The sequence below is a fragment of the Brassica rapa genome, chromosome A05 (genome assembly GCF_000309985.2).
Source record: "Brassica rapa cultivar Chiifu-401-42 chromosome A05, CAAS_Brap_v3.01, whole genome shotgun sequence".
In the NCBI taxonomy this organism is placed as follows: Eukaryota; Viridiplantae; Streptophyta; class Magnoliopsida; order Brassicales; family Brassicaceae; genus Brassica; species Brassica rapa.
Genome location: NC_024799.2, coordinates 1082602 through 1098235, shown reverse-complemented (window position 1 = coordinate 1098235; position 15634 = coordinate 1082602). Strand labels below are relative to the sequence as shown.

The 15634-nt window shown below is 34.7% G+C and overlaps 2 protein-coding genes and 1 long non-coding RNA gene across 4 annotated transcripts; 2 read left to right on the top strand and 1 right to left on the bottom strand.

The window, feature by feature from the left end:
* The first annotated feature begins 1324 nt into the window (after positions 1-1324).
* Positions 1325-5213, top strand: LOC103866519 (stomatal closure-related actin-binding protein 2). 2 transcript variants are annotated; one of them, XM_009144461.3, is made up of 13 exons: positions 1325-1593; positions 1986-2293; positions 2375-2503; positions 2589-2681; positions 2772-2918; positions 3006-3074; positions 3430-3513; positions 3595-3778; positions 3892-4008; positions 4103-4161; positions 4258-4389; positions 4473-4622; positions 4722-5213. In XM_009144461.3, exons 1-13 carry the CDS (start codon positions 1530-1532, stop codon positions 4746-4748), a joined length of 1563 nt encoding a protein of 520 aa, XP_009142709.1. In that variant the 5' UTR covers positions 1325-1529; the 3' UTR covers positions 4749-5213. The 2 variants fall into 2 exon arrangements, with proteins under 2 accessions (XP_009142709.1, XP_009142710.1); XM_009144462.3 differs by having other exon boundaries at positions 1552-1690.
* Positions 5214-12232: 7019 nt separating this feature from the next.
* LOC103866517 lies at positions 12233-14133 on the top strand. Its single transcript, XM_009144460.3, has 3 exons — positions 12233-12778; positions 13204-13476; positions 13677-14133. The coding sequence occupies exons 1-3, from the start codon at positions 12233-12235 to the stop codon at positions 13941-13943; spliced, it is 1086 nt and encodes a 361-aa protein (XP_009142708.1). The 3' UTR covers positions 13944-14133.
* Positions 14134-14384: 251 nt separating this feature from the next.
* On the bottom strand, positions 14385-15370 carry LOC103866518. The gene is made up of 2 exons (XR_632543.3): positions 15122-15370; positions 14385-14619 (listed from the first exon to the last, which is right to left on the bottom strand). It is a non-coding gene; the product is annotated as an uncharacterized LOC103866518 (long non-coding RNA).
* Between the last annotated feature and the right edge of the window lie 264 nt (positions 15371-15634).

Here is a 15634-nt window from a genome sequence, read left to right as displayed (position 1 = left end):
GGCAAGGTAAGATTGCAAGATAATGGCCAAGTTAAACTAACTTAGAGAGTTTATTACCAGGATTAACAACTCATGATGATGAAGTTACATAAGAATATATATTTTTAACTTGATTTTGCCTTACACAACTTGTGGGTATCTTTGTAGCCGTCTAAATGAAAACATTCCGAAACGTGCATGTGGTTGGCTTTTGTTCGTTCCAGTTCCACTGTACTTCATGAATATGTCCCGTTCGCTACTTTAACTTTACAGCTATATTTAGCTAATCAATGTTGAACCAAAAGATGAAGAAAAAGCTAGCACTTCATATTTGAATTACGGTGTCATAAACAAGTAAACAACTCAATATTTCTAAGTAAATTTCATTCTTTCAAAATATAACCGTTCAAGTCAACTATTCTTTATCACATGCTTGGACAATACATTGATGTTTATTAAATAAAGATTTGAAAGAGAGTTTGGTAAGTTGCAACTATCCATTTAATCAACATAAAGGTTCCTTTTCATAAATTAATAATTTAAAGTCTCTTTTTTCTGAACCTACCAAGTTAGATTCCATGGATAAGAAATGTAGGATTGGTAGTACAGAGTATTGCATGTTCTATAAATCTAAATCTAATTCCTTTACCAATAATTGTGCTTCTTTCAGTCCAAAAAATAATTCCACATCTTTGGTCACTAAGCAACAAGTATTCTAGCATTGCATCTTTTGTCTATGTTTACCAACCATACTCAAATAATATATATATATATATATATATATATATATATATGTATACATATATAAATTCTTTCATGTAAAAAAAGAACAATGACTTCAAAGTGGCTTATTTCTTCTTGACTATTTAGTCTTTGGATTATTACATATATATAATAATATGACCATATTTTAAGATAACAGGAATCCAAAACTAGATAATCAAAAATCTGTAAATCATTTCATAAGTGTATCAATATTTTTAAAATAGTAACATAAAGACTGAACATTTAAATATATCATAAAAATTAAGTGGGTGGCTTTTGTTATAACGGCTATCTAAATTGGTGGCTATTAAACTATACAATATAATAATAATAATATTAAGATACATTTTTCTCAACAACAAGAAAAGTGGCATGGAATGGAACCCCACAAGAGATTAAGAATCAATACTGTATTATTTTATGTCAGATTGAGATAATTAGAGAGGATTATGTCACGGACAAATAATATATATTCTTTTTGATCAAAATTTTTTTTTATTTATTTATTTACTTTGAGCTTTGAATAATATAATAAACAGAAGGAAAATAATAATAAATGGCTCGTTAAAGAGCCATAATTAGCTCCATTAAACAGAGAAGGTCCATTTTCTCCCAGGAGGAGGAGAGTGGGAGCCACAACAGCGATGCAAACACAGAGGCCCGACGGCGCGTGAGTCTCAGAACAGAGAGAGAGAGAGAGTTATAAAAAGAAACGTTTTCTTCTTTTGTGCACTCTTTAACGATGATGGCGTGAAAGTAAGAGAAAAAGAGAGAAAGAGAAAGACATGATGATCAGTCAAACGAGCTGTTTTTGGGAAGAGAGACTCAAAAATTACAACAAGACCAAAGGTGTTTGTCTCCTTCTTCTCTCTGTTTTCTTGATCATGTTCTTGCATTTTCTTCTTCTTCTTGAAAAGTCTCTGTTCTTGAACTGGTTTAAAGAACTGTAAGTTAGTTGATTTATATGTAAATGTTGTGAAGATCATATCCGATTCTTGCATCCTGATGAATCTTCTTGTATCATCTTAAATTGGTGATTTTTTGGCTGCATGAATTAGAAACTTTATGTATATGTAATCTAATATGTTTATAGATTTCCAAAATATTTCAAGTTTTATTATCAAAATTATTGTTTTATCATCATTTTTTTATCCTTGTCAGTTCATGCATCTTTTCTATTGGTTGATTATTATGTGAAGACATGTTACAATTTAATTTAATTTTTTTTTTTTGGAAAGCAGATAAGATTCCGACAATGACTAAAGTATGTCCTGAAATGCAAGAAAAGAAAGTGTGTGAAGCAGTAGTGGTAGTTGAAGCAATTTCAGCAGATGTGAGCTTTGCTTCTAACCAGTTTCCATCATACAAGCTAGGACCTGATGATCAGATTGTTGATGAGCCTAAAGAAAATGAAAAACATCCATCTGTTAAAGATGTTGTGGACAAAGAAACAGGAGATTTGTCAGATCAGCACAAGCGGCTTTCAGTTCGTGACCTTGCTTGCAAATTCGACAAGAATCTAGCTGCAGCTGCTAAACTAGTTGATGAGGTTCCACCATAACAATTCTCTATCCTTTCTTTGCCATGTGTCTGCTTTTAGATGAGTACCTAATGTGTTTGGAATATTTAGGCAAAGTTGAGTGAGGTGACTTCATTGGAAGGACATGTTATGCTAAAGAAACTTAGAGATGCTTTAGAATCCATGAGAGGTCGTATGGATGGGCGTAACAAGGAAGCAGTTGAAAAAGCTATCTCTATGGTTAGCTTTTCTTTACTTGTGAATGTTTTTAGAAACACTTGGTTCCACTTTTTAGAACACTTGTTTTGTTGTTTTTGTCTTGTAGGTTGAGGCTCTAGCAGTTAAGTTAACTCAACATGAAGGTGTGTTTATTCAAGAAAAGACTGAAGTGAAGAAACTGGCAAGCTTCCTCAAGCAGGTAAGTCCTCATGTGTATACTCTATTATCTTCTTCTAGCATGGTTACTTCTTTTGACAGTGATCTTAAAGCTGATTCATGGTGTTCTTAGGCTTCAGAAGATGCAAAGAAGCTGGTAAACCAAGAACGGTCGTTTGCTTGTGCTGAAATCGATAGTGCAAGGACTCTTGTGATGAGACTTGGAGGAGCATTTGAAGAACAGGAGCTTTGTTCTAAAGCTTCTCGAGCTCAGGAACCGGTATGCATCAACTTGAGATCAATCTTCCTTTTTGTTCTGACATCTGAACTGGTAAATATGAATCAAAGTGATGTTTCATTTCAACAGAATGTTGAAAAATTAGTTGAGGAAGTTCAGGAGGCTAGAAGAATCAAACGGATGCATCAACCAACCAAGGTCCAACTACATTTCTGTGCTTCAAATAAATATCTATTCCCCCTATTTCATTTTAAATGATGTTTTAAGAATTCTTTTTTAGTTTTAATGATGTTTTCAAGTTTCCATACAAAAATTAAATGTTATTTGGTGTTTGTGACCATTTGCATGAAGTATAACTTTTTTTGGTAGAATTAGTTATAAGTTTTGTTTTATGCAAGCTAAATTTAATAAAAATTAATATTTTTTTAATTTGTGTGCAAAAACCTTAAAATTCTATTATTTTGAAAGAGAGGGAATGTAGACCAAAGCTTTACTTCATGGTTTTGATGAGTTACATTTAAAATGTTATAAACTGAATACTTTATAATTTAAGGTGATGGGCATGCAACATGAGCTACATGATTTAAAGAGTCAAATCCAAGAGAAGTCTGCATATTCCATTAAGCTTCAAAGAGAGGTATACATTTGTGTCTTGGCATCTTTCAACATATTGCTATAGCTGGTCTTTCTCAACAAAACCATTTTCTCTATCTCTTAGATAGCAATAATCAAAAGAGCCGAAGGGTCCAAATCATGTCCTTATGTTCTAGATGGTGCACAAACTCTTGGCTCGTGCCTAAAGATACATGCCTCCTCAGATAGTAATGCTTCAGATATTTCCAAATGTTCATTCCAGTGGTACCGTGCAGCATCTGAGTCTAGTCGTAGAGAAGCTATATCTGGTATTTGCCATTCTCTTACTTTCCTTTCACTATTTGGTTTTATACATAGTACAATATAGCATAGAAGATTCATTCACATATTGAGCAACTTTCGTATATATTTTCTATCTCAGGTGCCAACCAATCAGTATATGCTCCAGAACCATATGATGTGGGGAGGGTAATACAAGCAGACATTCTTTGTAACGGTCAGAAGTTCACTGTTACAACAGAGGGTCCAATTAATACTGGTTGGTGTTACAAGAATTAACTTTATATTTTCTAGTACCTTATGCAAAGTCATCATACAGATTAAAATGGCTAACTTGATCATAATTTCTACAGCTTCTGGCTTGCAATCACGTGTTGAATCACTCATGCGAAAATCTAACAGTGAATTCACCGTAATGGTTACAAGTTCCTTTTACTTCATAAAAACATTATTAAACAGTCTTGAGTTCTTGCTCTAATTTGACTTGACGTATTTCGCTTCTTCTCAGGTGGTTATATCACAGATGAATGGGCAAGATCATGTATCGCGATCTCACGTCTTTACTGTCGGAAAGGCGAGGGTAAAGCTGTCTCGAGGATGGATCACAAAGGCTAGAGAAATATATTCAAACTCCATGCAGGTAACCTAATTAGAGCTCTCTTTTTGGTTTTATTGAAGTTTTTTTTCTTACAAGTTTAAATGGTTTGGTAACGTTTGTGTCAGTTATGTGGAGTGAGAGGCAATGCTAATGCTCCTGCAAAAGCATTGTTCTGGCAACCAAGAAAGGGTCTAAGTTTCTTGCTGACTTTTGAGTCAGAACAAGAACGTAATGCAGCTATTGTTCTCTCCCGTAAATACGCATATGATTGCAATGTGAGTATAACCTGAAAAATAGATATCCGATAGTTCTGATTCCATTCTCTCTTGTTATAGAGAAGTTCTGTTGTGAGCAACCATTTTTGAATCCTGCAGGTTACTCTGGTTGGGCCAGACGATTGAGCTAATAATGAAGGGAGTACCAATTTTTTTTTATATCAAGTCTCCTGAAAGTTTTTTTCTAAGCTTGGCGATTTGGACTGTTATGTGTCTGTATGTGTTTTTTTTTTTTTGTTCAAGTGTTTGTATGTGGTTAAGGTGGCAAGTTTAGCTTGGGATTCTCTACTGCATAGTTCGTGTGTTACTGCATAGTTTTAGGCAGGAAGCACATTGTGTGTTTTGGCATGATCACTAGTGTGAGGTGCTTGGCATTTTCTTTTATTTAATTTGATTGGGTTGTTTGTTTTTGTTTATTTGTTTGAGTGTTTTTTTGGTCCAGCTTTGCTACTTAGAGTTTTTCTAGTGTGAAGTTTTTTTGTATGTAATCACAGAACAGAGTTTCTTTTTTTTTTTTTTTTTTGAACAACATCACAGAACAGAGCTTCATTCATTCATAATTAGTGTAATAAAAATGAACAAAAAAATATTGTATAAGTTATGTATTAACTCGTGATCATCTGACGTTGCAGACTAAAGAAAATTGTGTGGTTTTAGATATACATCATGTATGATATTATATATAAATATAACTAATTTATATAACTAAATAATTTTTAAGATGTAATTTAATCTTTTTATGGCAGTGGGTATATATGCCAGGAGGATTCGACTTACCTACCAGCTTAATTACCTCTCCCAAGTGTCTCCATTTCCATTGATCCTCTATATCGATCACATTCATGAGTCCTGAATAATAATGCGAAGCAGCAACAGCTGGATCCGTATGGCTGCATTTATATCTGAGACTGAATATGAATATATAAAGTGGTGTGATTACAAAATTGTTTATTATTCAGTTTTTATTAATTACTTTCTCCGTGGTGTTAATCACATTGAATATGAATATATGTGCCTAGGTATGAATCTTGATATGTACATAGAGTCCCAATTAATAATGCAGGTCTTTCACTCGAGTAAACATGCAATGAATCAGATCTTATGTAGTCTCGCCAATTATATTTACATAGTCATGTTTATGTACAGAGGCTTAGAAGATTGGTCGGAGTATGAATCTGATTTATCTCGAACGGTGTTCCATCTCTAGCTGCCCCATCTCTCCCCCGTTCAGAAGATCAAAGTTGCATCTGTAAATTGTGAGCCCAAGAAATTTTGAGTGAGCAGTGAGCCCAAGAAATTTTTAGTGAGCAGTGAGCTGAGAGTCCGCTAGATTAATATCATAGCAATAGAAAGAAAACTCTATATTTAGAGGAATACATATCAATCTTCTTTTTTAAGAGTATACATTAAAAATATATAACCATTTTCTAGAATTGTTTTATTTATAAAAATTAAAGTAAGTATGAGATGCTCTAACAATATCTAAAAAGTTCTTAGCATATGATTTTTGATTAAAACTTTTCATTAATGTTTCATTTTAATTTTTGATAATGAGATATTAAGTGACTTAATGTTAGGCGTATACATTAAAAAGAAATCCATCTTTATTTTAGAGTTTATCTTTTTCAAAGAGGAAATGGAGTTTATCTATTTTATACTCCTATATAAATAAAAAAGGAAAGAAGATAATCTTACTTCTTTTATATCCGCAAGACTTCATTCATTGGTCCAATGAAAAAGGAAATGTCATTGAGTTGCATTATATCAATATATTAATTCTACACTAAAAGCTATAGTACTTTCGAACAATTGGAGTGATCAAGTTTCAAAAGAAAAACAATTGGAATGATCACTTTCGATTTGCATTTTGTGAGAAAACGGCTCCTTGTACAGTTATACCTAAAATGGAAAAATCACATTGGAGAGAAAACAAACCATATTTAGAAACAAAAGGATTTGGTAAAGGAGATTTGAGAACCCCAATACAGTCACTTTGGTCAATGCGCACCAATAGTAAAAGAAAGATTAAAAAACACCTCAGCGTCCGAGAGAGGGAGACATGGACCAATTATCACTTAATTCTGTTTAAGTTTAAAATGGAAAGTAATCTCGTAACCATTGAAGTATGAAAAAGGCAAGTTGTGGACGAACGTCGAGTACCATTTTCTTGTATTTCATGCTCTAGATTTTCATGTGGTCGAGACTTTCCGGCACCGTTACATGAAAATGAGCAACATCACATCGAAAAGAAAATATGTAATTTAATATTTAATGTATATGAGAACTCATTTTACATATTTTTTGAAAAAGTACTATACTTCTCCATATCTCAATGGAAGTTAGAGAACTTTCAATGGTTAGAAACCATAAAGTTTTTTTTTTTAATATTAGTATTAAAATTATTTATTTATGCTTTTTTTTTAAACTAGTTAGTCATCTATTTGAATGATATGTGTCCTTTTAGTATTCCATAATTTCTTAAAAACTCATAACTAAGAGCTTTTGTTCATTATCTCTTAATTTCATTTTTTTTTTCTTTAAATGTTAAAAATTCCTTCTAATATTACCATTGGAGGTGCTCTTGTAATATGAGATATACATGCACAAGTTCTCGATATACATGAAGCTTTAAACGTGATGAGTTTCGGGAAATTAAAATATATATATTTGGGTTACACGTAAAAAGATGAAACATCTTGTCCGCAACCACCGGCCTCAACTAAAATAATGTATAAACCCTAATTCATATATATTGTTTATTTATTCCATTCCTTCGACCAAATGATGCTATGATGATGCCTTTTCTCTTAAAGATATTGGTTAGTTGGAGATCACATGAGGCTGAATTATCCATATACAGCCAGTGGCTGCGATTCCATATCTGTATTATTGCAGACAATACATGAACCACACAAATACCTTTGAAGTTTGAAGGCAATATTAAATAACAACTCGAGATCGTGCACGAGGTCTATATATTATTTCTATGCGAATGTTAATGATATACACATCCGAACAACATCAAATTTATATTCTATTCTCAACTATATATTCATCATGAATTCATGGTGCTGACTTACTAAATCTGTGTGTTTTATAATCGCTCTATAAAAACTAGTTCAGAATATGCCTTCTATAGGATTTAGGTTTAATCCGAGACTACGTATGTGATTTTTTTAACTCGTATGTGAGGTTGTGAGCCAACTATCAACCAAAAAAAAGGCAAGCCAATTAAAAACAATTACAACAGACACATTAACAACTTTATTGATAGGAATGGCTGGCTTGACCCTTAGGCTTTTTTAACACAACATATTCATCTAAAACTAAAGTTCTACTCTAACTTGTTAAGAACATAATGTTATTTACTGTTAATTTTACTCTGGTTTGACTTTAGCTTGGAGCCTTCGACGTGCCTTACTTTCTTGTCTCAACAAATGTACGAAGCAAATGAAAATATCCAAAAATTTGCAATGTAGAAAATAAAAAAAAAGAGTTGAAATCGAGCTATTATAACCAAATAAATAATCAATTCAATGTGAAATTTAGTATCTTCTCGTCTGAATGTCAAGGACGATGTGTAGCTGTGAACCATTCATGCTCCATCTCCAGTCATCGGGAACATAAAAATTACAAGTACAAAAGTTACTTATTTTACAAAATTACAAATAAGGCAAGAACACAACCTCTCTCCCCATATACTGTATATATATGTCATTTCAATTACCAAAAACGAGAATACGCCTATTCAAGAAAAAAAAAAGTTGTCCAGAAAAAAAACAAGGGAAATTTGAACCAATAACCAATAAAAAAATTATATTTCACTAATTAACCATTTGTTTCCCTCTCTCCTTCTTTTTCTTTCTCTTACTACAAAACTAATATTTTCTTCCAATATAGTTATTCAACAAATTAACCTAAAAAACAACACCATTTTAATTGTATCTATATACCGTAGATTGTATATATCTCCTTGGAATTATAAGAAGAAAGCTTAAAGCATGATTAATGGAGATGTTCTTAACGGAATATAAGAAACCGTTTCTTAACTTTTAACTAAAAAAATTAATAACCCTCTTAAATAAGATATTTAAGAGCCGGTTATTAGCTTTTTTTAGTTAAAAGTTAAGAGACGAAACAGTTTCTTATATTCCGCTAAGAACTACATACTAAGAACCCCCATTAATGATGCTCTTACTTGTAAATATGACTACCTTCGAATGTACAACACTATCTAGTGAGTAGTTGCTAGATTGTCTGACATCAAACTCTAAATCACATGGTTATGTTCTTTGACTAATTAGATTCATCAGAGAGAGAGAGAGGTTAAAATCGCAAATCCGTATTCAATTCAAAGTCAGTGATGCACTTGTGATCAACATGCCTAAAATGTGAATACGTTGTGATATATTAACAGATAACGAGAAAACTGAAACATGTAGAGAAAGAAGGAGCTCCCTTCAGTCCAAACACAGATAAAGAGAGACGAAAAACATCTCCCGCATCATTCACACAGTCACTGTGGTTTAGATCTCTTGTTTTTACCAGAGTGTTTGGATGAATGAGTCGGCAGATATTTCTACCCTCTTGTTCTATCCACGATTGGACTGAAAGAATCTCCTGCTATATCTACCTATTTTAATCTCGACTACACTTCTGAACACTGAAAGACCACTTTTAATTTATATAACCAAAACTATTTTGGGTTCAGTTGATTCTCAGAATTGTATCAAACATATATGGACTTATTTCTGCTAATAATGGGCCTTCGACAAGAAGACAAATGTGACCAAGACAGCTTCCTATGTACTTAATATTGAACATTTAGTTTTGAAATAGTATTTGCATGTGTTTATAAATGCATCAGCAGTGAATTAGAATGTCAGCCAATGTATGTATTAGAATGTCAGCCAATGTATGCATATCATATTTCTCTATTATGCATGTATGGATTAACTTACAAGGGTTGGATTCTGATTGTTATGTGTGAAACTCACTGGAAGAAGCAAGCTTTACTGTGAAGAAGCAAGCTTTACTGTGCAAGAAAGACAACTGATGGGTCTTGTCAAGAAGAGGATGCCAAGAGAGAGGGACAAAGGACGAACTGTTCATCAAACATTGAAATCATAATAACACTATTAATGTTCTTTTAAAAATGATGTGAGTGATGTAAGCCCCGAGCATATGAAGTTAAGAACAGTCCCCATATTAATAACATCATTAATAATAACTACTTGAAAGTAAATATATACATAAACAGACGACAGGTCCAAAACATGTGCGGAAAGATGCCACAATAGTCATTACAGATCATGAGGACATAAAATAAGAAAATATATAGAAAGACTAGCTAGTTAACAAACATAAGTTTGTTTGACTACTTGGTAAATACAATTATCTCATAAGATCATCAGTTTATGGAAGGTGCAAGAGATTGGATTCCAAAATCAAGGTCAACAGTTTCTCAGGTATACAGAATTAAGAAAAAAGTTTCTTCATGGTCTAGACAAGGGGGAAAACCCTAAAATCCAGATATTAATGAAAAGAGCCTAATTTTGTTTATCTTTCTTGTGGGCTGAAGTAAATGATTTTATTAGAACTAAAGTAAGTAACAGATGGTAATAGAAGATCATAAGACGAGGTAAAGAAAAACCTAGAAGATATTAGATCTTAAGCAAGTCAACACTAATGGTAGATGTGATGATAAAAAACCTCTTACAGTGGATCTTGATTGAAGTTTCACCAGCTCTGATTTAACTGGACCTGTGTGCAAACCCTAGCTAGCTCTCTTTCTGAAACTTCTCCCAACCGAGTAGTGCTGAAACTATAAGTGACGAACAGTAACTTATAGAAAAAAAAAGAAGTAGGTGGATGTAGCCACTAGCAACTAGCTAGGTTTTAGCAAGTGGTGGTTCAAAGAGAGATGGTGATGATAATGATGAATGATGATGATGGTGGTGATGTTGGGTCATTGTCTTCATGGGAGTCAGGGAAAGCTAACTGATTCTTCATCTCACCATATCTTACATACATAGATAGAGAGAGAGATACTGACATATATAGATCTTGAAATTTTGTACTGTTTTTAGGTTTTTTGCCGCATATTTATTGTGATTTTTGATGGGAGAGAGCTATTAAGAGGTTCATCAGCCAGCATTTTAAGGTTCTTTGGTGTTATTTTTAGATCAGATTTAATGAGCGGTGGTAGCGCTCGAGAATTTAGATAATGTTTTCAGATAGTCACGTCTATTTGTTTATTTATTTAAGCTTAGGTTAACGTGTGGGCCAGATATGAAATAGTAGTATGCCTAGAATTCATATTATTGCACACTAAGGACGATTAGTGTGATATTAAATAATTAGTCCCAGGAAATGATATTCTTTGTGAAAGAGCTATAAGCCATGTGCACAAAAAAGAGCTATAAGCCTATAAACATCCACAAAGCATTAATTACTGAAAATTTTTAGTCATTCAGAAGTCTTACATGTTCAGTATGGAGGCATTTTATTGTTCCATATTGAACTTTAAAAACAATACCAATAGTTGATCAAGTTTTTTTTTTAGTGTTACAAAAAAAAAAAAATTGATCAGGTTTTTCGTTACATGTATAAGATCTTTACAAAATATTCATGTTGGTAAAACTAAATGATAAATAATTAACTGCTTGCTGTCTTTTTTTTAAACTGCTTGCCACTAATAGTTTTTTTTATAAGCTCTATCGACTGATTCGGTCGGTCCTGAGAGGAACGCATTTAGTGCTATAGAGTAGATTAGTCCGAAAGTGTACCACACTGACTAACGTGAGTTTGAAATACTTTTCGACTAATGCAAGAAGGTAGACCGTTCATCTTCCACCATGTAAACCATTTTGACCGAAGTCCAAGCTGGTCAAGTATTGATAATTTAGTTCTCGATGGAAATTGAAACCAAGACTTGCCACTAATAGTTACATCTCATAGTACTCTTTTGTAACGAATCTTATCCAGCTATTCACAAATGAGGCTAAACTTAGGCTAATTAAATTCCATATAGTCTCAATCAGTTCCAGTATTGTTTATTTATTGATAATGTAGAAGAAAAAAATAATTGAAGACACCTTGGTATATAGTCACATGTACACAGGTAAATAATTAGAATATCATACAAGGTTTCATCATCTCTCACTGAACCATAAATATATACGTGAGTGGGTGTGCCCTGCGCATTCATGATTCATATAAGATTTTCCAAATTTAGATATAAAAGATTACGTAGTCCTTCCCAGTAGCATCACCACCACTCAACACTCAAGAAAACATTAAAAATGACAAATTTACCCCTGCCAAGTGCCAACCCGTCATCTGCGAACCAGGCATGGGACTTGTATAACACTTGTTGGGCCCTTTGTAAAAGGCTTTGTTTCCGATAAAAGCCCAGTAACTATAAATGGCTTCTACCCGACCCGGATAAGCTATCCCAATTCGGATCATCCGCCCGGGTCTTCTCCGATTCGATCACCAACGTCAGGAAAAAAAAAATCAGAAACTCAGCAAAAAGACGATAGCTTTCTTCGAGAAATCACAACCCTTTGACTCCTCGATCTCAAATTCGAAACCTTTCTGCTATAAGGATGGTGAAACCATCGGATTTCAAAGCAATCCACGGCTTTATCCGGTCGCATTACACCCGGGTCAACCCGGTCACCACCCACCGGTCAAACCCATCGAGCAGTATCGCTTCCCACCTCCACACCAGGCTCACCTCCTTCCACAGCTTATCCCCCAAACCCACTGGCTTATCTCAGCTCCTCTCTCAAAAGCTTCAACCTTTGGGTTTGCCACGTGTGAAAAACGCGAGCTTTGCGTTTGCGTTTAGGTTCGTGTCCACTAAGAGCTCTGGGTTTCGTAAAGTCGATGGTAGCTTTGCGAGGAAGGTTGTTGACAAGCCCGTGAAAGCCGTTAGCTCTAGCTTCGCTAGGTACCGTGAGGCTATGGGTTTGCACGTTGACGCGTTCTGGAAGAAGAACAGTCTTGTTTTGTATGGAGCTGGTGGTGTGTTTGTGTGTATCTTCCTTTGGAGGATTATGTTTGGGATTGCTAGTACCTTTGTTGGGCTCTCTGAGGGTATGGCTAAGTATGGGTTTCTAGCTCTCTCCTCGGCCATTGTAGCGTTTTCTGTAAGTTTACAATGTTTGAGACTCTCTCTAGTGTTGACATTGTGGTTATTGTTTGATAGTAGTGATTGGTTCAGTTTCCACAAGGACTTATAGGAACGTTCTGCTTGTTAGCTAGTGTTAGTGTTCTGTAAGTTTTATCTGTTACAGTGGTTGGTTTTACAATGTTTTGCTCAGTGCCATGAGGAAAAATGAATTGAGGCTTCTATAGTGTTCACATTGTGGTTATTGGTTGATACTGATTGGTTTAGTTTCACAAGTACTTAAGCTATAGGAACGTTCTGCTTGTTAACTGATGATCTTGCATCATCTATCATCTATCTATTCTATTAAAACAAGATCATGATCCAACTATTTTAATACAATTATTAAAACTTCTTATTAATCATTTAAGAGAAGTGTTATACAACTATTTTTTCTAATGATAGGGACTATACCTGCGGTCAAGGTTCACAATAAATCCGGATAAAGTTTACAGGATGACAATGAGGAAGATCAACACAGCAGCTGACATTCTGGAAGTAATGGGTGCTCCTCTGTCAGGATCAGATTTGAGAGCTTATGTGATGTCAGGTGGTGGCATAACCTTCAAGAAATTCAAGCCAACGATTAGGAGCAAGCGTTGCTTTCTCCTGTTCCCCGTTCAAGGCTCTGAGAGAAAGGGACTTGTTAGCGTCGAAGTTAAGAAGAAGAAAGGCCAGGTTCTTACTTTCTCAACTCCACATTGTGATATTTAGGATTCTGATAAGCTTTCATGAAGTTTAGCTGCTCAGGTCTTAGTTATAGAGGTCTACTATCTCTAGCCTTGGACTGCATGTAGCAGATTAAGAGCTGTTGTGAGTTGGTTAGATAATGAGTGGTGAGACTCTCATTCATTAATCTTTCTGGTTTGTTTCTTTAGTATGACATGAAGCTTTTGGCGGTGGACATTCCAATGGCCTCTGGTCCTGACCAACGGTTATATCTGATTGGAGATGAAGAAGGGTACAAAGTCGGTGGTGGTTTGATCTCTGAGCTAAGAGACCCTGTTGTGAAAGCCATGGCAGCGACTAAGGAGTTCGATAACCTTGACAGAATTGAAGAGGAGGAAGACGCTGAAAGAGAACTTCAAGAAGCTGAAAGAAAGCACCGTGAGGAGATTGAGAAGCTCGAAAAAGAGAGCTCTTAAAATTGGTTTTTTTTACTTCACTGGAATACTTGAAAACGTTTCTTTCACATCTTCACTGGTTATAATAAAAGAACAACAACACCTTGTATCACCAAAGACTCTTTTGTCTTGTATCAGAGTATGCTACACTGATCTGTGATCTACATTGATGTAGAATGAGTAGCAATGGACTACACTTCTGAACCATTTACTTAACTATGAATCAACAATCAATTCATTGCACATCAAAACCCTGCTTTGTTTTTCAGCAGCTGTGTTGGTTACATACTGTTTAATAGTCTCAATCTGTTTGTGTTTGCTTCCATTGGGGGCATGCCATCATCACTGGAGTCTATTTCACCTTCAACGTCTTGCTGTGAGATGGATATTTGAGAGCTTTCATCAGATGGAACTGGCTTGATCATACACGTCTACTTTCATAAGGTAATAGTACCAACAACATACGATTGAAAAAGCAGAATGTTATAAAAAGCAAAATGGATGCTTATTCATGTGTTATAACATTTGAGAAGACAAAAAAGTTTACACTGAAGTCATGAAACAACAAAAATCCCCAGGAAAAGAACCAAAACTTTATTCAATCACATCCCAAAGAAAAGTCTACATCTTGGTGATCCCATCAGTTCTCTTCAGTTGCTGGTTTATCAATGAACGTCTTCTTTATCCAATCAAACGGCTGCAAACAAATTTGATGTTAAGATACAAAAAAAAATGAAGTCAGGACTACTTAAGGGACTAATTAAACTCTTCACAACACCAAAATACATATACACAGCATTGTCACTGTCAGTAACTAAAAGTCTAAAAGAGAATGCTTTTAGCATAAAAGATGGAAACATCAAGTAGAGTAATTCATGTCCAAGTGGTATCCTCCTAAAGATCTAGAGCCTAGAAGCAAAACAGGAGACTAATCTGAATGTAATTGCTTGGAATCAACTTAAATCTACAACCACATAAGAGACTTGAATCAAAGCCTTTCATGAAATTGAAATGATATGTATATGTAAGGATGCAATCTACATCAAAGTTACAGCCTTTATGGGGAATACTATATCTATCTAACGAGATCACTTGTAAAGTTTTCATCTTTCGTCGAAATCAAGCTAGCAATTTCACCAGGAGACATAATCCGTCAAACCCAATTTGAAAATCTACGAGTAAGAGGCTGATTGGCTTACTTGGACGACCCAGATGGCGCCGGCTGCGGCGGCGACACCCCATCCCACGGCGGCTTGGATATCCGCCGGTTGGATCTTTGGGAGCTTGGGCACACCTCCTGGCATCACTCGCTTCGATCTCTCGCTTTTTTTAAGGTTCGCTATCAAATCGACTTATCCCCACGAAGATCCTTAAACGAAATGACGATAATCAATGAGAGATGCCATTAAAGGGGTTACAGACTAGTCAAACACTGCGTGCCGTTCTACGTGTAAAACTTGAACAACGTGCCGTTTATAGTGTTTTCGTTTTTAAATTTTTTTTTTTTGTCAACGTTGTTTCTTCAAATTTAATCCCTAAAGCAATCAATATCAAAAGCTATGTTATAGCACAGCTACATTTCCTTCATGATTAGCGTTACACTACCTCTCAAGTCTCAAGTAACAATTGTTATGGAAATTATGGAGAGAGCAGCATTCTCTTGGCGAGATTCACGTGGCTATAAAGTATAAACAACTGACCTTGATGCGTTT